Consider the following 23992-nt stretch of genomic DNA (forward strand, 5'->3'; position numbering starts at 1 on the left):
TGTGTGCCTGGCACCCCGTACCCGTGCAGTGCTTCTGACCCTCTGAAGGGCCTCCATGTAAGGGATGGGAAAAACCCTAGATAATAAAAGTACTGTGCTACAAAAGTCACCACCTTCACCGTAAACGTATTTATTTACTTGGATCGGTACAAATGCTCCCGCCATACCTGCTGGGCTTTCGTTCAGTAAAAATTAAACACCACTCGCACAATCAATCAATAGCAGAGCTGGTCTCTTTGCTTTCTTCCCCATCCCCACGCACCCCGGTTTACCAGTGAATAATAAACCATCTCGTGGGATGACAAACGCCGTGCCAGTGGCCCTCGTTCCTCGCCGCCCCTTGGGACCCGCTCTGCTTTCATTCACCCATCAGTATTACCCCCGCACGGCTCTCGGCGGCACCCACCACCCGCCCGGCCCGGCCCGGCCCGGCCCCCCGCCGCGCCCGGGTCCTCCCGCCCGCGCCCCGCGGGGGCGGCCCCGCCGTGCGGGCGGGCGCTGCCCCCGCCGCTCGCCCTGCCCGCCGAGCGCGGAGAAGCCCCTCATCTCCCCTCTGGTCCCGGGGGAGGGGGCTGCCATCACGTGTGCTTCCTCCCCCTTCTCTCTTTCTCTCCCCCCCTCCCTCCCTCCCTCCCTTCCTCCTCCTCCTCCTCCTCCTCCTCCCCCTCCGCGGCGGCGGCGGCGGCAGCAGCAGCCTCCTCGGCCCCGCTCCCTTTGTTGCAGGCGGAGCAGCGGCGCTGCCGGGCGCCGCGCACAAAGGAGCGCGGCCGGGGCGAGGCGGCCCCGCCGGCGGCCAGGCGCGGAGGCGGCCGGCGCACCGGCGGGCTGTGGGGACCGTGCGGCACCGCCGGGGCCAGCCCTGCCCGCGGCCGGGCGGCAGCGGCGGCGGCGGCGGCAGCGGCGGGTCTCTGCGGCCGCCGCGGCGGGGATGCTAAAGGTGTGCCGGTCCGGCGCGGCGGAGAAAGGACGGTCCCGCCCGGGCGGCGCCGCGGGCTCCGGTTGATGCTGCGGGCCTGCCGCCGCCGCCATCCCGCTGCCGCCGGCGCTGCTCCTCGGCCGCCCCTCGCCATGCTGGGAGAGAGCCCGGCCGCCGCCCGGCCGCTCCTGCGAGCGGGACCCCCCCTGGCGCTGTGCTACACCTCGGCCCTCCTGGTGCTCGCCCTCTCCGCGCTGCCCGCCGGCCGCGCCTCCCACCCCCTGCCCGGCTCCGAGTGCCAGGGCGGCGGCAAGGGGAAAGGCATCAACTGCTCAGGTAATGCCCCGCCGCCTCCCGCGCTCACCCCCGCCCGCGCCCACCCGTGCGGGCAGCCCACGCGTGCACGTGGGGGGCCGAGCGCGGCCCCTCTGCTCCTCATGGCCCGACCCGGCCCGTCCCGGCCCGGCCCGGCGCGGCGCGGCGCTGCGGGCGGCGGAAAACAAAGGAGCGGCGCCCGCCCCGGCCCCTGCCCCAGCCCCGGCCCCGACCCCGGGTGCGGCGGGCCGGCGCCCCGGCCGGCAGGGAGATCCCCCCTCTCCGGAGGCGAGGGGAGCTCCCTCTCCCGCAGCTCCCCGCCGAAAGGAAGGAGTTTGCCGCCGTCTCTCGGCTTTCGTTGTTCCCCTCCGCGCCCCCCCCAACTCCCGCCCCGGAGCCGGCAGGTGCGCTCCGCTCGCCCCGGGGGCTGCCCGCAGCCCGCCCCGTCCCCCCCGCCGCTCCGTCCCCGTCCTGCCGCAGACAGCGGGGGAAGAGCCGGGAGACAACCGGCACCGCCACCCCGCACGGCGCTCACACGGGCTGTTTCTTCGGTCTCTCTCTGCTCGGCTGCGCAGCCCAGACCCCGGAGCCGGGGTAGCCTCTCCAGCCGTCCTCCCGCCGGTTGCTGTGTAGGTGCACTCTCTGGAGGATGTAGGCAGCACGATGCTCCGTGATGTGCGCGGAATGAGCTTTTTAGGGATTTTTCTTGCTTTGGTTGCATGACAGGAGAATGCTTTATCGTGTCTGCCCATCCTGTGCGTTAGTATGTGCTGGTACAGTACAGTTGCAACGTAGATGAATTGGTTTGGCGTGACAGCGGTATGTTTTCTTGGATCTTGAGGGATATGGTGTTTTTAAAGTAGAACAAAGTATAAACGGACGATATAAAGTTTAAGGTTTGTTAGAAAGACTTGTTTGTCTTCTAAAACTATTCTTTAGGAAAGGGAATTATTTTTTTTTCTCTGAAAAATTGCTGTGTATGCCTCCTACTGCTTTTTCGAATGATGGGTTTATTCCACTGCGAGGATCGCCGGCGAGAGCCGCACAAAGTGCCTTCTCCAAGGTGATGAACGTTTCTCGCCTTGAGCTCAGAGCCCCCCAGCTCCCATTGTCTTCAGCAGGATTTGGAAGGCAATTTCCACGTTGGAAGGAGCTCTCGGTACCTCCCCGGACAGGATCCTCAAACTGTGTAACAGCTTTCAAGAAACAAACAAATGTGATCTTCCTCCCGATTGCATTTTATAATACGGATAATGCTGCTGAAGCAAACTATCAAATTCACAGACTGGTAAACTGTGGTAAAATGGTTTTGCAATATAATAAATTCAACTGCTGTTCACTCTCAATATGCTCATTTGTTCTTCATTTTACCCGGTTTAGACATGTGCTGTGTTTGTCTGCGATACCACAGTGCTGCTGTTCTACTGCTGCCTGACTTTTTCATTCTGTTTGTATGAATATCGTGGTTATTTTTAAAGAGAGGTTAATAGGTTAATGTGTCACTGGCATTAGTGGCTTACCCGTAAGAGACATGTGGGTCATTAGACCACAGCATGTGCATAAATCAGTGAGATTAAATATGGAAGGCTGATGAAACCTATGAGGAAGTTTCTAAGATAGTGTGGAACACACAGATACCGTTATTTAGAAACCATCACGGAAAGAGGGCTTTCCAACCTGGAATTAGAAAAGCGTATGCTATATCAAAGACATTCAGAATGATTCCATTCTACTAAAAATAGGCAGAAGCAGATATACGTGCTATATATGTACGTATGGCAGGCACTGTTTTTAGTGTAACTACAAAAATATGGAAGGAAAATTTAATTTAAAAATGCAGTAATCAGATACTGCTATGCGTTAACTGTTTCATGGAAGACTGCAATGTTTCAGTTCTCAACATTAATTTTGAAAGAACTAATATCAACACATAATATCTGGGACAGATTTTCCCCTCACTTACCTCTGCATAGCTTCATTAACTTTTACTGGATAAGCTACTCCCAGCAAAAGATGAGTTTCCCGTATTTACACTGGGGCCAGGCGTTGGCATTAGCACTTTTCTCAGTGAACTGCTATCATTGCACGTTGCTGTTTATACTGAAAGTTGAACTTAAGAACACTATTACTACTTTTTCTTCCAACATTGGACTCTCTAAATTGCTTTCCGTACCCAGAGGAGCAAATTTATTTTCTCCTCTGTTATTTTGTTATTTTAATATTTGCATCAGGTTTATCTGCTGCCCTGGTAGAATTTCTTACACTTTTTGGAACGGTTCCTGAGCTTGTAAAATTTTATCATCACCAGATTATGAAGCTACCTTTATTTTTTCTGAAATATTTAGGAAATGCTGAACTCCTCTCCTTTATTACTCCAGAATATATTGCTTAAGAAAGAGTTTGCTGTAGTGAAAGATTGTTGCAAGGTGGAGGACACAGGCAGACAACATGAAAATTCAGATAGATTTTTCAGTCTTGATTCTGCCCCTATAGCACAGGCATTGTGGCTTGGTCTTTTGTTAAATTATGACATAATTGCATCATCTCTGGTCAAGGGAAGAGCATATAATCGAGTGATTAGAGCAGGAAACAGAGAATTAAGACCTATCTGCAGTTAATTGACAATGCGGACTTGTATGTGTTTGTTCATCTGTCAATCCATACTTTGCTAAGCTAGGAAAATGAAATAGCCCCGTTTTACCCAGAATGGGGTAAAAAACGAGTTGGTGTTTCTTTCTAGAAAAGAGAATCTTAGGTTGATGTTTTAGAGGTGTTACATTGTTCCCAGTGCTACCTGTAGTCATCTTCTGTAAGATTTCTGATACTCGCTGACTGTCTGTGAGTAGGGTGGCGTGGTGCTTGCTTCTTTCCTCAGGCTGTAAGACCGTCGTGTCCTCAATAAAGGCTGTGAACTACAGGGGGTTATTGAGCATCCTGAGCTTAAAGGTAAGTGCAAAAGTAGTTAGTTCATGAGCTCCTAAGCCGCCGGCACTCTCCAGAGACACACGCTGCGCGTGGGCATCTTCAGTTTCAGTTTCAGTCCGGTTGAATCTCCGGTGTGAGATACGCTCCGGTCACACGTGTGGCAGCCCCAGGGGTTGCAATTTGATCATAACTGACCAAGCGCTGAGGTAGGTACACAGACTGAACAAGAGAGATCGCTCAGTGCATCGGTTTGGATTTGTGCACCTGGGATTTTGATTAGCAGAGATACATTTCTGCTGGTAAGCCTTTCAGCTTGCTGCCCCTTCATGTGATAAAACATACTTGTGTGGGACGATTCCACACACCTCCTATGAGTCTCATAGGCCATATGCTGCCTCTGGTTTCTTAAATTCTCTTTGAGTGAAGTGGGTAAAGGTAAAATTGTTTCAAGATAGCTTATTGAGGATTGAATGAGGTCAAGGAAAAATTAAGGACACCTCTTTCACAGAACTCCTCTTCTGAGGGGCATGAATGCTTTTCTTTTGCACAATCATAACATGTCTGAAATAGTTTGTAGATAAAAGTAGATGGAAATTACCGACTAGGGTAGGGGATGGAGGGATAAAGGAAAGCATCCATCCTGTGATAGAGTGATGGCTGAGTCTATGATGGGCTGTTTATTGAGCATGGAAGCACAAGCTGTCAAACAGCTTGTAAATTTTTAGACAGAACAGCAGAGAAAGCTCCAGCGGAGCCATCCTTTACCATATACACATAACCTTAACTTTCAGTACGCTTTAGAGAAATGGTTTCTGCCCTGAAAGAACTCATGGAATAAATTAGACAAAGGGAGAATATGGAAACAGTAGAAAAAAGAGAGAGGTGAAGCAGAGGATTGTAAGCCAACAGGATTACAACAAGCTAGGGCAAAACTCATGTATTTTGATATTTTAAAATGTGGTAGAATGAGGAGCGAGGGGTAGACATCATCAGTGGGACAAAAGTATCTGAAGGCTGGACAGGAGCAGGTCCTGAAGAGGGGTGGGAGTGGAAGGTGTTGACTGGTACACAAGCAGAATGGAGTAAGGAAGCAGTATGAGAAAAGATACATGGCTGGAAATGGGAGCGACTCACAGAGGATGAACAAGGGTGACAAGAACTGGCCACATCATACGCTTTTGTTTTCAAAGCATGCCTTTTTCCCGTGTGTGAACAGAGTTTTAGAGGAAGAAGAGTTGGGAAGAGTGCAGAATATGAGTGATACTAGCAACAGGAGGAGATCCAGTTAGAATGTGGATAAGGCAGAAACATCCAGGAGCGTGATCATAAGTCTGTGTAGTGTAACAACAGAAGAGAAAAATTACATTAATTATTGATCACTGCACGCACTCGAAGAGGGAGCAGTGCATTTAAAGCTTGGCTACTGTCACTGTTACTGGAGATACATGTGGTACCACAGAAAAATAATATCTCTTTTTGTCTCATCTTTGCTCCTGTCTACTTTCCACCATTAATGAACATGGTCTCGTTCAGAATTTACAAGTCTTTTTCCTCAGCATCTTCTGCTGAGGTCGTTGTTCCCCCAAATCCTTGACATGCAGCAGATGCTGTTCGGTTAGGGACTCTTTGATTCCATTACTTGTTAGATGCCATCGAGTCTGTCCTCCAGACTCCGTAGCAGGAATCCTGAAGCTTACTATTGCTGGATACCAGTGCTAGCAGAAGAGACACAGCATGCATATTTCAAGAAAAAAAAAATTGTCTGCTCAGGGCTTGTCTGTGTAGCACTTTGATGTGGTGCATGTAACATATTCTTGCCTGCTGTAATCAAGGACTAGAAATGAAGAACACATCTTCTACATTTTGTGCGCGGGCCACAGTGGTGTGCCCTTGTTCAGTTCTTGACAGCTTGTGGGGATGGTGCCAAATGGCAAAATCTGAGGTCATGAAGGTCAAACCAAAGCAAGGGTTTGGTTGGAATACTTTGCCTTGGCAGGACACCATCTCTGCTTGAACATTGCCCTTGCCTTTTCTAACTCTGCTTCCTTCCAAAAGACTTTGATAGTTGCAGAATGAGACATTGAGAATTTTAAAAGTGCTAAAAACCTAAATGAACAAGACTATGTGTGGTAGGGTTAGAAACACATTTGGGGCACAAGCTCTCAGTGCCTCAGGAAACAGTTTCCTACAGAGATGATTGTTCAATCACCTTTGCAAAGGTTTCTTTCTCAGAAGCATCTAAGATACATCAGCACTGAGGAGAAGGCACACTTTCAAAAATGCTGTCTGTATTTATTGGCAAACTACAGCTTTAGGGTTCAAACCAGGATGAATGGTCACTACTTTAAGGGCACGTTCCCTATTATGTATGACCTGTTGTAGCTGAAAACTGCCTTTTTCCTTAGGAGAAGAAGGGTTCTGCAGCTACTCACATCTGGTACATCTACAGTTGAAGTGAAGACTTGCGTTTATGAGTGAGTTGGCTAAAAAGAGTTTTACGTACACTTTTTCTCACTCTAGCCTTGTGTGTTGTCTGAAGCTTGGGTCCAGACTGTCCCTGCTGTGACGGGGAAGAGCTGAACACAAGCATGTGGCTTCCTTGGCCCTGCCTGTGCCCAATCCCCATTGCAGGTGTGAACATGGATGTGGGAGAACATAAACCTCAGGCACTGCTGATCTCTGGAGCTCGACGTTGGTTTCTGCACGGGCTCAGTGGGGACTCTCTGAACCAGAATGAGATGTGGCCTCAAGACTGGCTTTCATCCATGCTTATCAGCTGGAGCAGACATACCCTTTGTGGGTTTTGTGAAGATTAAGTGGGTGAGGGTTTTTTTCGGTATATCGTTCTAAGTTACACAAAGCCAAACCAATTTATGCTAAAGATATGAAGCCACGTTGGTGAGAATGTAAAAGCAGGGGATGGAATACAGGTAGAGGTTTGCATAGATAAACTTTGCATATCTTTTTATGTTTGCATAGATAAACATCTGAAATGGTAGACAGGACTAGAATAATTGGTTTATTTGTACTATGACTTATGTTCTCATAAATGAATTATAACACAAGCGAAATAAACTGTGATATGTGTTTGTGCCAATTGAACTTCTGAAGTAAATGACCTAAACTCAGTCAGGTTACATATCACTTTGAGAAACTATCATAAGGCATGAATATAAATCAACTATAAGTAAAAAGTAAAAACAATGATTAAAAAGAGAAATTGAAACTCAGACAGTAACATGCACATATTTGTTTCCCTTTTGTGTAATTACCTAGACACGAAAAGTCCTTGCAGTACGGGTTCTTATGCTGATTAAAGAGCCAAAGTTAATTAAAGTAGAATTGAAAGTGTCAGAATAGCAGAAAATCATCTCGTAACAGGTGTCACTCCATCATTGTCACTAGTGGGAGCTGGTAGTGTGATGGAGCAATTGAGGCTTGACTGAAGGGACTGGATTGAATCTAATTTGTCATGTTTTGAAAAGGGGAAAAGAAGAGCTGTGTTTGTTGTGGAAAATATTGCCAAGGAAACATTCTTTCTGTACCAAGACTTCTCTGATAATTCCTGTTAAAGAGAAAATGAAAAGTCTGGCCCTTTCCTTGCTATTGATGTAAGGATAAATATTTTGGACTTACAGTCTGCTGCTTGTCTTCTAGAGTTGACAGCAGACTGGATAAAGGGGAGAGTTAATATTTACCTGAACTTGGAAAAAAAAAAGCAACTGTGGTCAAGGTCTTTGAGTAGAGAAGTACGAAGGCAGAGGATCCCACAGATATTGACAGGAGGCTTGATTTACCCTTTCCCTATAAAGAGATTATCACGTTCCACCATTGATCCATCAACCGAAAGTGCTTGTGACTTTTACAGCCTGTGGTCAGACTTTGGCGAGTGTCCACAAAGCAGGTAGTGGCAGTAGTTCCCAGAATAAAGTAGCTGTAACATTTGGGAAAGAAAAAATGCTGAGCACCAGGGATGTTGAAAAAGAATCTATTCTTCTGACTCTAGACTACTGCTTATGCTCCTTGATAAGTCCCTACAGATGCTGTGGAACAAAAGTGGAGGTAGAGGACATGTTGGCATTTTTGAGTTGAAAGCCTGTCTTTTTCTAAGCAGTCTGTAATATTCAGTAGAGCTGAAGACCAAGGAAGTTCCTTATAAGTTGTTCTTAAAAAAATTGTTCTATCCCAAGAATAGCTTTAGATAATAAGGAAATTACAATTGAATAATGTGCTGTAAACTAAATAGTCCTCTCTAATTGCTGTAGTTTATTCTTAGATCATCTTGAAATTCTAACAATTTAGAAACAGAGAAATACAGGAAGGAAAAGAGGAAGAGTATGAGAGACTGAAGTTGTATTTTGTGGAGCTCCTAAGTGTATTGAGAAGGGCTTGTTTGACTAAATCAATCCATAGTAAATTTTATTTTATGAAACCATTTCTTGGCAAAATGGGTCTTCTTTGTGTGATATTTTTCTTCCAGAAAAAGATAAGAAGATACAGACGAAATCTGGTTAGGAGTAAGTTCAGCAATCAAAATTGTGATCTAATGAAATTAAAGTTTCCTGGAGAACCTTAAAACTGTCCCTTTGTCTTGATGAACAGCTACAATATATCTGTAGTTCTAATTTAGTTCACAGATGGCTTCAAGGGGATCTTGAGAGCAGAATTATTTCATCTTGTATTATCAGGGAGATATCTAGTGGTGCCATTAGTTGTTTAAATATTTGGGATTTATGGGACATACATTCTTCTATTCATTTATTTATTCTTTTTAAAATGAAAAGAAATCAGGTAATTTTTTTCTCTTAGAGCTTCTTACCAGAGAATTTTTTGACTTCTTTGGAGTGAGGAGCAAGATGGCAGTAAAGGTCTTTGCTAGAAGAGTACCTAGAAGACTTCTGTTCTTCCTGACCTGGTTATGACCCCAGGCCTCGCTGGATGCTCTGCGTGCGTTTGCATATCTACTGCTGATGTGAATTTCTCTGTTTAAGAGAGCAATTTAATCTTACTCTGATTTCAGTGTTCAATTTTTTTAAGTTGCTTTAAAACTGCCTCATCGGTCATAGTGCTGTTTGTGAGGAGGTGGTGTTTGACTAGCAAATCGGGATTTATTTTAGGTCAATTTAAATTCTCATTATTGTAGACAGTTTCTAAGGACTGAAAAGACCGGACTTTTCTGATAATAGATTATGTGTTTAAAGGATCTGGTTCAAAATAAAATTAAATCCTTGTAATACCTCTCTTTTGACTTAGTATTATAAAAATAAATTTAGTTGCAATTACAGTCTTGAAACACCCACATTATATAACTGCGTTCAAGCTGGCAGGATCCTCATCCACGCTTCAAAAACAGTGTTAATTAAGACCAGCAGGAAAACATGTGAAAATGGAAGAGAGGAAAATCAAGAACAAGACAGAACTGTCAGTAATTTTTCCGAAGGGACCTGGCTTCTCTTGATAGCTGCCAGCTCCTCCCCTAGCCTGTTTCTACCAGGCTGAGACCTTGCTACGGTCCTGCGTATCTTAAGTAGGTGCAAAACTCTCTATGCTTTCACAAGACACATAGAGCATCCCGTGGGGCACAGCTGAAGAAGAGAACAGGTATGATGTTCTTGACAAACAGACAAAAAGGTGTTCAGGATGTGAAATAGTTCTTCTCAGGTCTGATCTGGAGGCCAAAAATCTCCTGAAATCTGGCTCTGCCTGGGAGCAAAGCCTTGGTAGGCAGCCTCATTCCAGCTGCCTGGCTTACTGGCATGTGACAGCCAGGTTCCTCAAGGAAGGGCCCTGGGGCATCTCCTTAGCCTCACACCAATCTCACGGGATCCATGTGGAAGCAGATGGGGTAAATGGGCGCAGCTGGGCGCGCCAGAGAGCTGGATCTGTGCAAACTCCGGTTAATCTGCCCTTGATCATCATAGTACATTTGAGATGAACATGAGATGCTTGACTTTTGGAGCTCCCATTACTTGACCCCAGATCCAGCCCTGATTATTTCCCAGGTTGGCACACTTCCACCCGGCTTCAGGAGTTTGACACGTTTCAGTGTCCACGTACTGCTGAATAAAAAATCCTGCTTTAAGAAGCACTTAACTGGTCTCGGTTACTAACTCATGTGAGCACTGTATATGATGATGGAAGAAGCCCCCAATGAAATCATGCTGTCACATCCACTTCACATGCAGTTTCACATATGTCTACAAAGAATGAGTGATTAGATAAGCATCATTTGCAGAAGTTGCTGAATTTCCTCTACAATTTTAATACAAACAAGAATCTTCACAAAGGCAACCTAAAAGCTTGAGATCTGGGCTAGCTAAAGGTGCCAGTGCAGAAAATGCCCCAAATAGACTAGGCATTCAAAATGAGTGAGTGCTTTTGAAAAGGTAAGTTTTAATCCCTAAAGTGTCCATAAAACATTAGACCAAGTTGTAAAGTCTGTAGCTGGTTGATGGAGACATCTCAAACAGTGTTTTCAACAGGTATTTCCATAGAAAGTTTGGTAAAAAATTGTGCTAGGTAGCAGTTTGTTGCTCTAAAACTCAGGGAAGCATTGATCTAATTAAATGTTTACATTTTGCTAATTAGTATTGACTCTGATTTTGTGCTGCCTTTATCTGATCCCTCTGGGAGAGGCAGAGGTCACCGTGTTGTGCCGAATGGGTTCTCTGGGGCACAGGAGAGCAGCAGAAAATCTTTAGAAATGCTAAAGAAAAGGATCTCCTCCAAATAATAGTGCCATGTGCAGATGAATTGTTACTTTCCTAAAGCACTGTGTCCCTCCAGCAGCTTTTCCTTCATCCTCCACCTCTCACAGAAGTTTACCTAGACAATTCTGTGAGGCAGAGTTCCTTTTCCCTGTCTCGACTGGAAGTATAATTTTATGGAAGTATCATTTCAAGGTTATAAAAGTGAAAATAAAATAGGCAGGCTCCTGTCGAGGTTATAGAATTTTTTTCTCATATAAAACATGGGTTGGGAAGGCAATTTATTTTGTTGTATTTCTTCTCTGTTTAACTGCAAAGGATGTCCTTTTCTTTGCTTGCGCGGATGTTTACACCTGCAAAGAATGTCTTTGCAAAAATGGTTATATGTGTTTGAAATGTGCGAAATTGATTCTGAGCTGAGAGAAAGACTCTTTTTCATGTCAGAATCTAGTGACTATGGTAGGGATGAAACAAAAATTCTGGCTAGAAAACACAAAAGAACAGCTGCCTAATTTTTTTTTTTTTTTTAAAGTGAGAAGAGGTTTATCATTATCTCAATGCTCTTTGTTAAAAACTCTGTCTGTAATATAGAAGAGTTATCCAGGTGAGAGAACACAACCTCCACATTTGCAAGTGATATTCCTGCTACTGGCTGAGCAAACAAAGAGGATCACTGGAACCAGACTCTGAATTTGAGTGTTTTGGGTGATTTATCTACCAGATGGTAAATGCAGTCCAATGTAAAAAATTAGTCTGAGAGCAAGGAATCAATCATTCAGCACACTGATCAGCAAAGGGATTTGGGTGTTATAGCAGAAAAATTAATGAGCTGGCAATCCACTGCGGAGCAGCATTTAAACAAAAAGATACTACACTGTAATAAAAGAGTCCTCACCCAGAAGACAAAAGAGATGAACATGTTGCTTTATTAGACACTTGATAAACCTAACCTAAAGCAGTATATTAGATACTAAAACCTTAATATTATTCAAACATAATGATTAAAAAGTTCAGTATCAAAATCTGGAAATCGGAGTTAATTTAGGAGAGTGATGTTTTTCATTGCTTTCACATTTGTTTCCCAAATACATAGGCTCTTCTGTCATAGGAATTACTTATTAGTATTCTATAGTATAGTAATAGATATTTCTATGCTATTTAAAGTCACAGTACAGTGCATTCAGAATTACCTAATGAAAATTATAACATACCAATACTAGCTTTATGCCATAATTATATCTTTCTATAAAAATCTTGAAAATGTATCCCTAGCCTCTTTCAGTTACCCAGGCTGCAAGACATCAGAACAGCTTCACCACCAAAAACTCTTCATGACTTATCTCTGATTTTTCATGGGAAGCTATTGAGTCTCCATCTAGAAAGACTAAGAAAAGGCGGCTCCTGTGCTCAATTTCCACTTTTTAAGCTTGGTTTTGTTTTTTTTTTTCCTAAGGATTAGATGCAGGTTAGGCTGTTTGGGAAATGACACTATGTACAGGCTGCTTCTGCAGGGAGGAAAGGGCAGCAGCAGAGTCTGGCCATGCTGGTGTGGGACTGCTTGACACAGGTAGAAAATCGAGCTGTGGGTCCCCTCTCAAGCCTAAGGCATCAAAGTTATTTCTGTGACTGCAGGTAGCTGAAAGAAGTAGGTTGGAAAATATCTCTTTTCTACTGTGGAAAGCTACCTGAAACTGCTCTTGTGTGTCCTCTGTGAGTAACCGCTTTTCTGAAAACAGCCAAGGAGATAGGAAACCTTAATGCCATACTGTCCTCTGATTTTGGCCTTTTGTTGTTTGTTTGTTTGTTTGTTTGTTTTTTCCTCAGGGGTGGGATTGGTAGGTTGGTGAACAGCTAGCGAAGCACCCAACAAAAATCCCCAGTGTCCCTGTACACCATGCGAGTGTAATCCCCAATTGTCTTTCACTTCCTGAGTATTTCCTGCTTTTTTTGTTTGTTTGTTTATTTGTTTGGGTTTGTTTGTGTTTTGCTTGGTTTTGGTTTGGTTGTTATTTTTGTTTGTTTTAAATGATCCTGGAGAACGATTTCAACAAACACAGAGGAAAGGAGCCGATGGTCTGACTACCCAAAGAGCAGCTAAGGAGTGTTTCCAGAAGCGCTAACCACTGCTAAAAAACTCTGTGAAAAACAGATTTGTCTATGTACAGAGTAAGCAGTAAGAACCTGCAGATATTAGTCTCATACAGCTCTACAGATTAGAGGTGTAGAAACAACAATTTTCCGTAGACTTGCAGGAGCTGCAGCCAAGCCCGCACCGAAGCGACGGGCTCAGTTGCCTACATTTCTCCAAGTCACAAAGACACTTTTGCCTTAAAAATGTAGAGCGTTTAAAAGTAGTTTCTGATGCTGTGGTGGATTATACTGACACAGCTCCGGTGCTAATCATGTTCAGCCAGAGTGTAAATAGGAGCTGTACCTTGGTCAGTGTTTGTGGATCTCAGGGCTGAAATTGGCCTTTTATTTCATTCCAGTTGTACAGGTGTGAGACAAAGGGCAGAGTTTAGTCACGTGCATATTTACATGTAGGGTTTTTTTGTCTCCTGCTATATTTATGTGAAACTTTTCGCTGGCTGTATTTTTTCAGCCATTTTGGATGCGCACAACACTGTTAGGGATGGCGGACCGAGGCAGTGGCCTGAGGGTGGCTGTGGCCTGGCGTTCAAACAGAAAACATGGATTGAATCCAGATGGGCAGCAACGCCAGGTCTGTCCATGCCACAGCAGCAGGATGGTTCGGAGCGGAGTGATAACTGTGGCCCCAGCCTCGTGCCCCTCCTCGCCCTGTGCCCAGCCTGCCAGACTGTGCCGGGGGAGCAGGGGCTCCACTCCATGCCCGCTCCCCCAGCTGCCAGAGGACGCCTGGCGGGGTCAGGGCGTCCTTCGCAGTGTCCAGGCGAGGGCAAAATGAGAGCTGGCAAGTCAGAGTTCCTCGATTCTCCGTTGTATGCCAGGTAATACCAACTAATTAATGGCAATTAGGAAGTCTCCCTCTGGAGCTGTAAGGTGACGCCAGGCGTGTTTTGGCAGTGTCCGCTAGCTGTGCTCCTCGGCCCCGGGAACTGCGGGGAAGACAGCTCATGGGCTGGCTAATCCGCCCTTGCATTTGCCGAGGGAATCCCCAGCAGGGAACCGTGAATAATTTCCACCTGCTTCGTGCTGCATGAGTGGCACGACAGGAACAGGGGGAGATGGATGAATATATTGGAGGCGAGGCAGCCTCCTGATGGTCCTTCACATCAGGCTCGTTTCTTAGTCCGAAATGGTGGGCACTGCAGGTCTAAGCAGCTTTGTCCAGCTTGCCAGTGTGGTGAGCTGCAGAGATGCCGTCGGCTCCGAGCAAGCAGGAGTTCATCCGTTCTCTGCAAACGTAGCGGCTGTACCAGCCCTGCGACAGCCATCGCTGTGAGGGACGATGAGGCAGGAGAACATGCCTCGCTGTACGGATCCTGCATTGTGGCCTGACTATAAACTCCTGGCCTCTGAAAATCCTTTCAAGGCTGGCAAAGTGGTTTAGCAGGAGCTTTGGGAATTGTATTTCTCCTTGTGTTTCAGTGAGGATAAACGAGCAGGCAGAGAGGAATTATTAGCTATAGATTTAGCTGACAAGAATGCGTACGGGAGGAAAATGTATTTCAGTGAGCTGAGCAACTCCTTGGCGGTGATTTGTTCTTTAGAAGCGTAATATAGTTGTTAAAGTTTGAAAGGATCGGAGCTGGTGGCTCGGGTCCTTCCTGGTTTCTGTAACTTACTGGAATTACCAGAATTCATTAAGAAACCTGAATGATCCACTGGGGGCTTGTTTGTTTGTTTTCTCCCCGTGACTTTTATGTGGCTGGTTATTTTGTTACTTTTCCAGGGGTTTTCTGACTGTTTAAATAGGGTATTCAAAACTAGCCCTAAATAGCATAGTGTATGGGTGTTTGGAGGAGAGATTTTATGCAAGCCTAATTACGCTCTAGCACCATTCATACTGCTTATGTTTCAGGGATATTACCCAAGAGTTAATTTATTTCCTTTCTTTGTATACAAAATAGGAATCTAATGCTATTTTTACAAAGGTATGTGTATCATAAGAAAGCACTGCAATGATTTTTTAATTTATAGATCTGTTAAAGGATTTTAATGAGACTGAACTGCAAGAGGAAACAGAGATTTTTGTATTAATTTGGAAACTACCAGATTTAACAGTTACGTTTTAATCTCTTACATGGAAAATACTCTCTTGTTGGAATTAGCTTCTGTATAATATTCTGAAAATAAAAAGGTACTTTGTCTTTCTTTTGAAATCAGTAACTATTTAAGATATTTTTATAAATTCTTGATTCTGATGTAGACAGGCAGAGTCTGTGGGGACCGGAAGGTATGATTCCCTCTAATTAAATTTTGAAGTGTATCCCTGCTGTTTCTGTCTGGAAAAGGTCCGTAGGTTTAGAACATTCAGTGCTGGCACTAAAATCTTTCAAACCACAAATACTGCAACAGCTTTTAATTTTTTTTTGTTGGGTAACTCACCTTTTTAAGTAAGTCAATGTTTCATTTCCTGCATCTTGTTAAATTCTGTGACTTACTTAGAAATAGGTATTTCTTTCTATGCTTTTAAATAGAAAGGTAATATTCCCACAAAAGAGCTTGTCATACATGCTGCCTGTCATGCTGACAATCTGTCATCCACATGGCTGGAGGAGATCTCCCATGGCATCGAGCCTCCTTGGTCACTATTTCTGCACCCAAGCCTGCTCCTCAGAATTGCCCATTTCTTTCTAATTGACCCCACTAGATACTTAATTGCTTAACTGTGTCTTACCAATGGAATTTAAAACTTTGTTAAAAAGCTTAATATGCAGTTTATATGAAAAAAAAAATAGAATAAAGAGAATAGACATTAGGGACATTATTGTAAATATTCTTACAATAATCTTGCTCTTGTAACTTCTGTGTTCAGAAATTTCCAATCTCAGGAAGACAACCAGTAACTTTTTTGGATGTGTTTTCAAAGATCTCTAAAACTTACACATGAACCAGACTAGCCTGAAAACTGTTTTACACTTGTTTTGTGTTAATTAGACTTTAAGTTTGGGTGAAAATGTGGATGTTAGGAAAATAGTGGATTAGAGTACTTAGATTTTTAAATGCAGCTTGATATATTCAATGAACAGCTTCTACTGCTGTGAATTATTGCATCCCACTTGAATTGCTTTGAGAAAAAAAAGCATCCAGACAATGAGAAATGCCCAATTAGTGAATATGTCTGGAAAATCTGATTTGAGCGACTTGTCTAGCATTGCACAAGGACATAAAAATTACATTTGCTCAAATAACATTAATTCAGGAATCTTCTTGTTTCTAAGTACTTGATCTGCTCTTTTATTATGGCTTTGCTTAACCTAAGTTCCTTTGAAAAAAAAAAATAAAGAACAACTTTCCCCACTAACAGCTAGGGAAAATACAGGCATTTCATAGGATGGAGTGATTTTTAAGTGGCAGTGAGGAAGGTTAAAACTATCATATCCTGGCAGAGATGCCTCACTTAAATTAATGGCATAATGGGTACCACTGATAGTAGTTCCCTGTCAACCAGCCAGCTGAAAAACATCGTTTTTCTCTATACTTACTGGAAACCAAAGACCTGGCAACCCTGGGCTCTCTGTCCAGGCCTGAGAACCCCTGTTTTCCAGTGGTTGCTTTTTCATCATCCTTACCTCTTTTACTCCATGGTCTCTCTCCTCTGACTTTCCTCGTGGTCTGCTTTCTACCTCTGCTGTACCTGCCAGCTCTCTTTCTTTCACAGTCAGTTTTCAGCTTTTTGTCGGAGTGTTTTCTGCTGTCAGGCAAGGAGACCACTGAGACCATACAAATATAACATGTATGACAATTATAAAAGCTTGCCAGTGCTGATTTTTGATGCTGAAGCCACAGCTTGCCTGGGACACCACGAAGAAGGAGCTCATGGAAGGAGGAGGAGCCTGTGACCAATTTTACTGGTGGTGTGTTAACAGATAAACCTTTCCTAGGGGCTTGAAATTGCAAGTGGATTGGATGTATTTTCACATAGCAGGATACAATGTTTTGAGCCTTGGAAATCATACCCACCCCTTTCACTGCACCTTTTGTCTCAGTGCCTGCATGCAAACGTGGAAAAGCTCAAACATCTTAATGGTACAAGTTGCAATCTTGTTACTTAAAAAAAAGACAAAACACTGTATGTGCCCCAACTTCACTCTTAAAAACTATGCAGCTGGAAATTTTCTAGGAAAACAATGAGTCTGCGTGCTATAAACAACTTAAACCATGATCTTATTATGGAAAATGTTATACAGCATTAACTAATAATACAGTTGCCAGCTCTGCGTGTTATTGCAACTTTGGAGTTAGCAAGTTGCATTGAAATTGAAGAACTCAGCATTTGCTTGAGAAGCTGTTTGGAAGTTAGAAAATGCCAACATTTTTGAATATCAGACTCACTTTCTCAAATAAGTCAAATACCCTCATTTTCATGGGGATGTTTCGGAGATTCCCTCACAACTTAGCCTGCAGAAACTGTGTACAACTTTTTTCTTCCAGGCTCAGTAAGCCTGCCTATTTCTTGTTGTGAAAGGAAAATAATACAAATGTAACACGTATTCCTGCTATTTCTCTCATAGAAAAGTCAGCTGAATAATATCCTTAGATAACACTGGAAAACACTTTTGCAGAGCAAGAAGGGAAAGTTATAGGGTTGGTTTTGGTTTTTAAATGTGACAGAAATCCCAATTTAAAGTATGGTTTTATGAGCCAAGGTATTGAGAATTAACCTTGCCCAGAGTTTCACCCTCCTGCTCCTCCCTGTGTATCCCACCACAGACCTTGTCCTACCTCAGCCTTCAATGCACTCCGCTCTCAAGTGGGTCACCTCACTAAAAACTGACAGAACAGTAACGCGGTAAAAAGTGGATATTTTCTTTTCTTAGTGTTATTACTGGCTTACTGACTGTTGTGACAAGTACCAGACATGACAGGGCCACGAGGCGGAGAGCTAGGAGAGATAACGAGGAGACGTGAGGCCTCGTCTCCATCAGCACCAGCGAGTTGCCTGCAAAACCGGACCCTCGCCGCACCTGGAGAAGGTCCAGTAGCAGGAACTCCTGCTAACGCTTTGCTGCCTGGCCAGCGGACCAGTGTAAGCTCCAGAGGTTAAGCAAACAGAAAGATAGTGTTTAAGAAAAATTTGTACCTCTTTGCTTGGCTAGTGAGGCCGTATATGTGTTTCACATATGCAATGACTTTTTGGTGAGTTCTTGGTATTTCTTGACATCTTCAGACTTGCACATCTCCTTGGCTTGGGCAGACTCGCTATAGCCATAAATACGTCTTAGGTGATTTTCATCACAACTCTGAAATAATGAATTTCAGTCTTTCTTCATAATGGGCAGAAATCTTGTGCAGTTAAGATCTGATCTTTCTGAAAATGGGCAGTAGTGTATGGAGGTGTGCAATCAGATTGCCAGAGAAATTTCCTGCAGATTTTCAGTGAAACGGAAGTCTGTCAGACAGAAAAGGTTTGTTCCCTTTTTCAGAGTCTTACATAGCCAGTATAGAAGCACTGTGTATGATTCATTTTCTTGTTTAATTTGCCTTGTTCTTCATGTTACACTTCACTAAATATATTTACTTTTATTTCTGCCATTCCACATGACAGAATTTATCTGCAAGAAAGGAATTTCAACTGCAAGAAAGGTTTTATAGACAGAGAGTGAAGCAGCAAAACATGAGGCAGGAATCTAATGCAAGATGTTAAGCGCTGTCTTTCCCGAAATCGAGGAGCAATTAAACTTCTTATTCCACTAAAGAACTTGAAACCTGTAAAGTAATATGGTGGCATAATGGGAACCGGTTCTTAATGAGCTTATGCAGTTATTGCAAGTTAAAAGCAGTTGCATGTTTGGCTAACAAAATACTGGGAATACATTATCATTAAATGTTGGTGATAATGCAGTCACAAAAATAGCAATATACATAAGCCTCACAGAGCTATTACATTTACTGTATCTTCTATGAGGAGCAAAAACAAGCAAAGAAAAGAAGACACAGCTCTAGGGAAAAAAAAAACAACAGGATTAAACCAAGGAAGCACGGTAGCTAACTAAAAAAAGAGCAATCAAGTTCACCTTGAATGGCAAACCCAAAACAACCCCAAACAGAACAAAACATAAACCTTCTGTCTCAGAGGAATCCTCTTTTTCAGAGTTAGCATCTCGGGAAACATGGTTGGTGGGAGATTTTAATTAACTAATCAAACAACTAACAGAAACATTGATGATTTCTAACCTGCTGAAACTTGGTGTCTCTCGGGGTCTGCTTCATCATCTGAACTTACAAGATCTACATCTGCCACCTTGGCTTATGAGCACAAAACCCGAGGAAAACCAGGGTATTTCTGAGAGAGCTGTGTGAAACCTCTCCACTTTAGCAAGATGGTTGATTTGAAGCACTGTGTAAAATATACAGGTTTTTTCCCTTGTATTTATGGCAGCAGCCTTCCCAGGCAGGGGATAGTAGGGAAGCTGAGGACACAGTAGCTGTACTGTCCTTCTACTCCTGCGCCTCCCTGCAACCTGGCATTACCTGCAAACTTGCCCATGGTGTCTTCTGTCTCAGCACAGGCCGTGGATGAAGATGTTCAAGGGTACATGTCCCTGGTGTGCCCAGCTTGTTACTGGCTACCAATGGCATGTCAAGCCATTAATCACTACCTTTTGAGCCTGTCAGTCCAGTCAACTTGCAGCTGATCTGTCTGTCCCACCTGTATTTCATTAGCTTAAAAAGGAGATTGCTGTGGGAGATAGTGTTAGAATCCTAAATATATTTTATGTCCATGGCTCTCCCTTCAGGCTCTTCCTTCATGGAAGGGAGTGTGCTGGGTCAAGTGTGATTTGCCCTTCAAAAATCTGTGCTGGCTGCTCCTACTAGCCTTCTTCTCCTGTCTGTCTTTGGAGATGGATTACAAGAGGACCTTCTCTAGTGGACTTTCCAGGCTCTGAGATGAGGCTGATCCACTAATTGTGGGCCCTCTTCCTTGCTCTCCTTAAAGACAGGCATAATGTTAGCCTTTTCCTAGTCATCAGGGACCTTTCTCTATGACCTTGATTTTCCACAGGTGACTGATAACAGCTTTACCATCACATCGGTCAACTCTGTGAGATCCTTAGGTGAAACCTTGCCTGATGGATCTGAACATACCTGGTTTCTCTGAGTAGTCTCTAACCTATTGCTATTGGCTGAGCCTTTGTTTTTTGAACTGGGTTGATAGGTGCCAGGACTTGGGATCAAGCCTTGTCTACGAAGACTTGTAAGAAAGGACACTGAGTGCTTCAGCCTCTTCTTTGATGCCTGTTGCTTGTGTCTTCCCCATCCATCAACAGACACACATTTTTCCTGGCCTTCCTCTTGCAAATAGCATTCTGATAGAACTGTTTCTTTTTAACCTCATGTCCCTTGCTAGCTCTAGCTAGGCTTTTGCTTTTCTGTTTTTATGCCAGAGTGCCCAGGAAATGCTTTTATTCTCCTCCTGCCTTGCCTATCTTTATTTACACGTATGTGGTCCCTTTTTGTATTTTCAGTTTGTTAAGACTCTTTTCAGCCAAGCAGGCACTCTGCCAGAAAGGTGAACTCAAGACAGGGAATAGTCAGAGCCGTAAGAAGGTGTACTTGTGAAAAATGCAGCGGGTGAGCGACTTTTCTAAAGGAGATAGATTTAGGCCGATGAGGTGCAAGGACTTATAAATGAGATGTAGTGGTGTCCTTGTTTGTCCAGGAAGAGGATGTTGACTGTAAGGAGATCAGGGTGGGTGGAAGTGCCGGACTGTTCATCCTGCTTTTGGGTAAATTTTTCACTTCATTTCAAACTGCGTATCACTGCAGCCACATTGCTGCCAAGATAGTCGTATACAATTTACTGCGTGGAGTCAAAAGTGGACAGGACAGCAGGAAAGTAAGGAAAGCAGAGAGCTTTCCAAAGAAATGGAAAAATTGTGTAGGAAGAGTGCTGAAGGTTAGTGTATCATAGAATCATAGCTTGGTTTGGGTTGGAAGGGACCTTAAAGATCATCTAGTTCCAACCCCCCTGCCATGGGCAGGGACATCTTCCACACTAAATCAGGTTGCTCAAAGCCTTGTCTGGCCTGGCCTTGATCACTTCCAGGGATGAGGTAGCCACAACTTCTCTGGGCAACCTGTTTCAGCACCCTCATTGTAAAAAATTTCTTCCTTAGATTTAATCTAAACCTACCCTCTTGCAGTTTAAAGCCATTGCTCCATGTCCTATCACTACACACCCTTGTAAAAAGTCCCTCTCCACCTTTCTTGTAGGCCCCCTTTAGGTACTGGAAGCTTTCCCTGGAGCCTTCTCTTCTCCAGCCTGAACAACCCCAACTCTCTTAGACTGTCTTCATAGGAGAGATGCTCCAGCCCTCGGGTCATCTTTGTGGCCCTCCTATGAACCTGCTCCAACAGCTCCATGTCCTTCTTCTGTTGGGGTCCCCAGACCTGAAGGCAGTACTCCAGGTGGGGTCTCAGGAGAGCAAAGTAGAGGGGCAGAATCACCTCCCTGGCCTTGCTGGCTATGCTTCTTTGGATGCAGCCCAGGATATGGTTGGCTGAAATCCAGGGTATTGAGCTTGCTAAGCACCCTCCTCATCGCCTAAAGCATCTTGAACTTCACCATTTCATGGTCACTCCAGCCAAGGCTGCCCTTGAGCTTCACATTCCCCACCAGCCCCTCCTTGTTGGTGAGAACAAGGTCCAGCATAGCACCTCTCCTCATTAGTTTCTCTGTCACTTGGAGAAGTAAGTTATCATCAATGCATTCCAGGAATCTTCTGGATTGCTTGTGCCCTGCCGTGTTGTCCCTCCAACAGATATTGAGGTGGTTGAAGTCCCCCATGAGGGCCAGGGCTCATTAACATGACGCTGCTCCTATCTGTCTATAGAGGGCCTAATCTGCTCAGTCTTCCTGGTCAGATGGCCTGTAGCAGACCCCCACTACAATGTCACCTGTTGCTGCCCTCCCTTTAATCCTGACCCATAAGCTCTCAGTCAGCTCCTCATCCATCCCCAGGCAGAGCTCCATGCACTCCAGATGGTCTTTGACATAGAGGATGACACCTCCTCCTCGTCTCCCCTGCCCGTCCTTCCTAACGAGCCTGTATCCTTCCATTCTAACACTCCAGTAATAGGGTTCATCCCACCATGTCTCTGTGATGCCAATAAGATCACAGCCCTGCAGATGTATGTACGTCTCTCACTCTTGTTTATTCCCCATGCTCCGTGCGTTTGGATGGAGGCATTTACATTGTGCTCCACTCCATGAAGCTGACTTACTGGCTGAAGTGTCTAGAATTCCCTTCTGCTGCTCTTCAGGTGCTCTCAGCTTGCCACAGGCAAGCCTGATATTATCCCCCTCCCCCTTCAAATTTAGTTTAAAGCCCTGTCAATGAGCCCTGCTAGCTCATGTGCAAAGACCCTCATCTCACTTTGAGAAAGGTGAATCCTATCTGGTGCCAGGAAGCCTGGTGCCATGTAGGCCATTCCACTGTCGAAAAATCCAAAATTGTGGTGATGACACCAGCCACAGAGCCATATATTAATAAACTAGGCACATCTGTTTCTTCCATTGTCACTGCTCACAACTGGAAGGAGAAAAGAAAAGGTAAACTGTGCCTCAGATCCCCTTACCAACCATCCCAGGGCCCTGAAGTCTCTCTTGATTGCCTTTGGACTACGTATTGCAGCTTCATCATCACCCATGTGGAAGAGCAGTAATGGGTAATAGTCCAAGGGCCATACCAGGCTAGGGAGTTTCCTAGTGATGTCCTTAACCCAGGTCCCGGGGATGCAGCAGTCTTCCCTAAGAGGAAGTCTCTCTGGCATATTGGACCCTCTGTTGCCCTCAGATGGGAGTCACCTACCACTATTACATGTCTTTTCTTCCTCATGGAGGTGGTCGTGATACAGGGGGTGGGCCTTTCTGAGGGCATTGTAAGGGACGTTAGAGAGGGTAATTGGCTGAATATCAGAAAAGATGTGGCAGGATGGCAAGTGAGGAAAGTTATTCTTCAGAGAAGAGGAACTTGAAGATTAAAAGATCAGAAGGAAGAGTTCGTTACAAAGTCTGGGTCAAGTGGCTGAGACAGGCTAAAACAAGTGAGAAGGGAAAGATCTTCCATCAAAAGTGAATGAAGGTTGAAATTATTTGAGTTCAAGGTAAAAGTTAAAGAAACAGGAAGAGGAAGAGGTAAATATAAGAACAGAAGAATTAGCAAAAAGGGGATTTTGAGACATCAGCTTTGAAAGAAGGAGTAAAAATCTTGCTGGCCTCAAAGAAGGAGAAAGCTCAAGCCCTTGGGATGAGAACAGGAACCGTTCCTTCCTCGCTGTCGGGGAGCAAAACTGGATCGTCATGAGAGAAGAGGCCCTGGGTGGCTGTGAGGCTGGATACAGGGAGGAGACCACGGCAGTGAGGGCATGACAGGAGAGGTCACAGGCAGCAACCAGGGTCTTGGAAAAGCAACTGGAGAAAGGGTGTTGAAAGAGGGAGAAGAGAGTAATGGATGGTATTGCATCTAGCTGGGGAACTGGCTAAGTAGAGGAAGAAGTAAATTAAAAGGAAAGAGAAACGCGATGAAGATTCCTGAAAAAAAAACAAGCACCTTCTACATTAGAAGGCAGGAGAAGGGAAATCAGTTCATCAAGATGTCATTTCTTTCTTCTTTTTTCTGTCTTTCTTAAAATAAAAACTCAAAAAAACAAACCTTCCCCTTGCTAGTGTATCTTTATCTAAATCCTTCTATCAGTTATTGTGCTTTCCAGTTAGAAATACATATTTTTTTTTTTCCCTCTGCTTAACAGACCATAAGGAAAAATGACAGATTAAACCTCTAATCCTGAAAATATGCACGTGCTTAATACTGCAGTCATGTACTTATATTCTTAACTGTTTTGTTAGATCAGAGCTGGAGTGCTCAACTACTTTAAATATTGAAAATGAAGATGCTTTCAAAAGGATTTAATACTGTTTCAGACTTAGCAGATTTGGCTATTAGATCAAGAATACTTAAAAAAAACCCACCACCCTGAA

The 23992-nt window shown here is 44.3% G+C and overlaps 1 protein-coding gene across 1 annotated transcript in view; it reads left to right on the top strand.

The window, feature by feature from the left end:
* The first annotated feature begins 1053 nt into the window (after nucleotides 1-1053).
* The window catches only part of TMEFF1 (transmembrane protein with EGF like and two follistatin like domains 1), a 125460-nt gene continuing 102521 nt past the window's right edge, over nucleotides 1054-23992 (top strand). The window contains exon 1 of the mRNA XM_086609151.1: nucleotides 1054-1252. Within this exon, the coding sequence (XP_086465277.1) occupies nucleotides 1069-1252 (184 nt within the window). The 5' untranslated portion in view covers nucleotides 1054-1068. The remainder of the gene's footprint in view (nucleotides 1253-23992) is intronic.

This window comes from Tauraco erythrolophus, chromosome 3 (genome assembly GCF_009769465.1).
Source record: "Tauraco erythrolophus isolate bTauEry1 chromosome 3, bTauEry1.pri, whole genome shotgun sequence".
NCBI lineage: Eukaryota > Metazoa > Chordata > Aves > Musophagiformes > Musophagidae > Tauraco > Tauraco erythrolophus.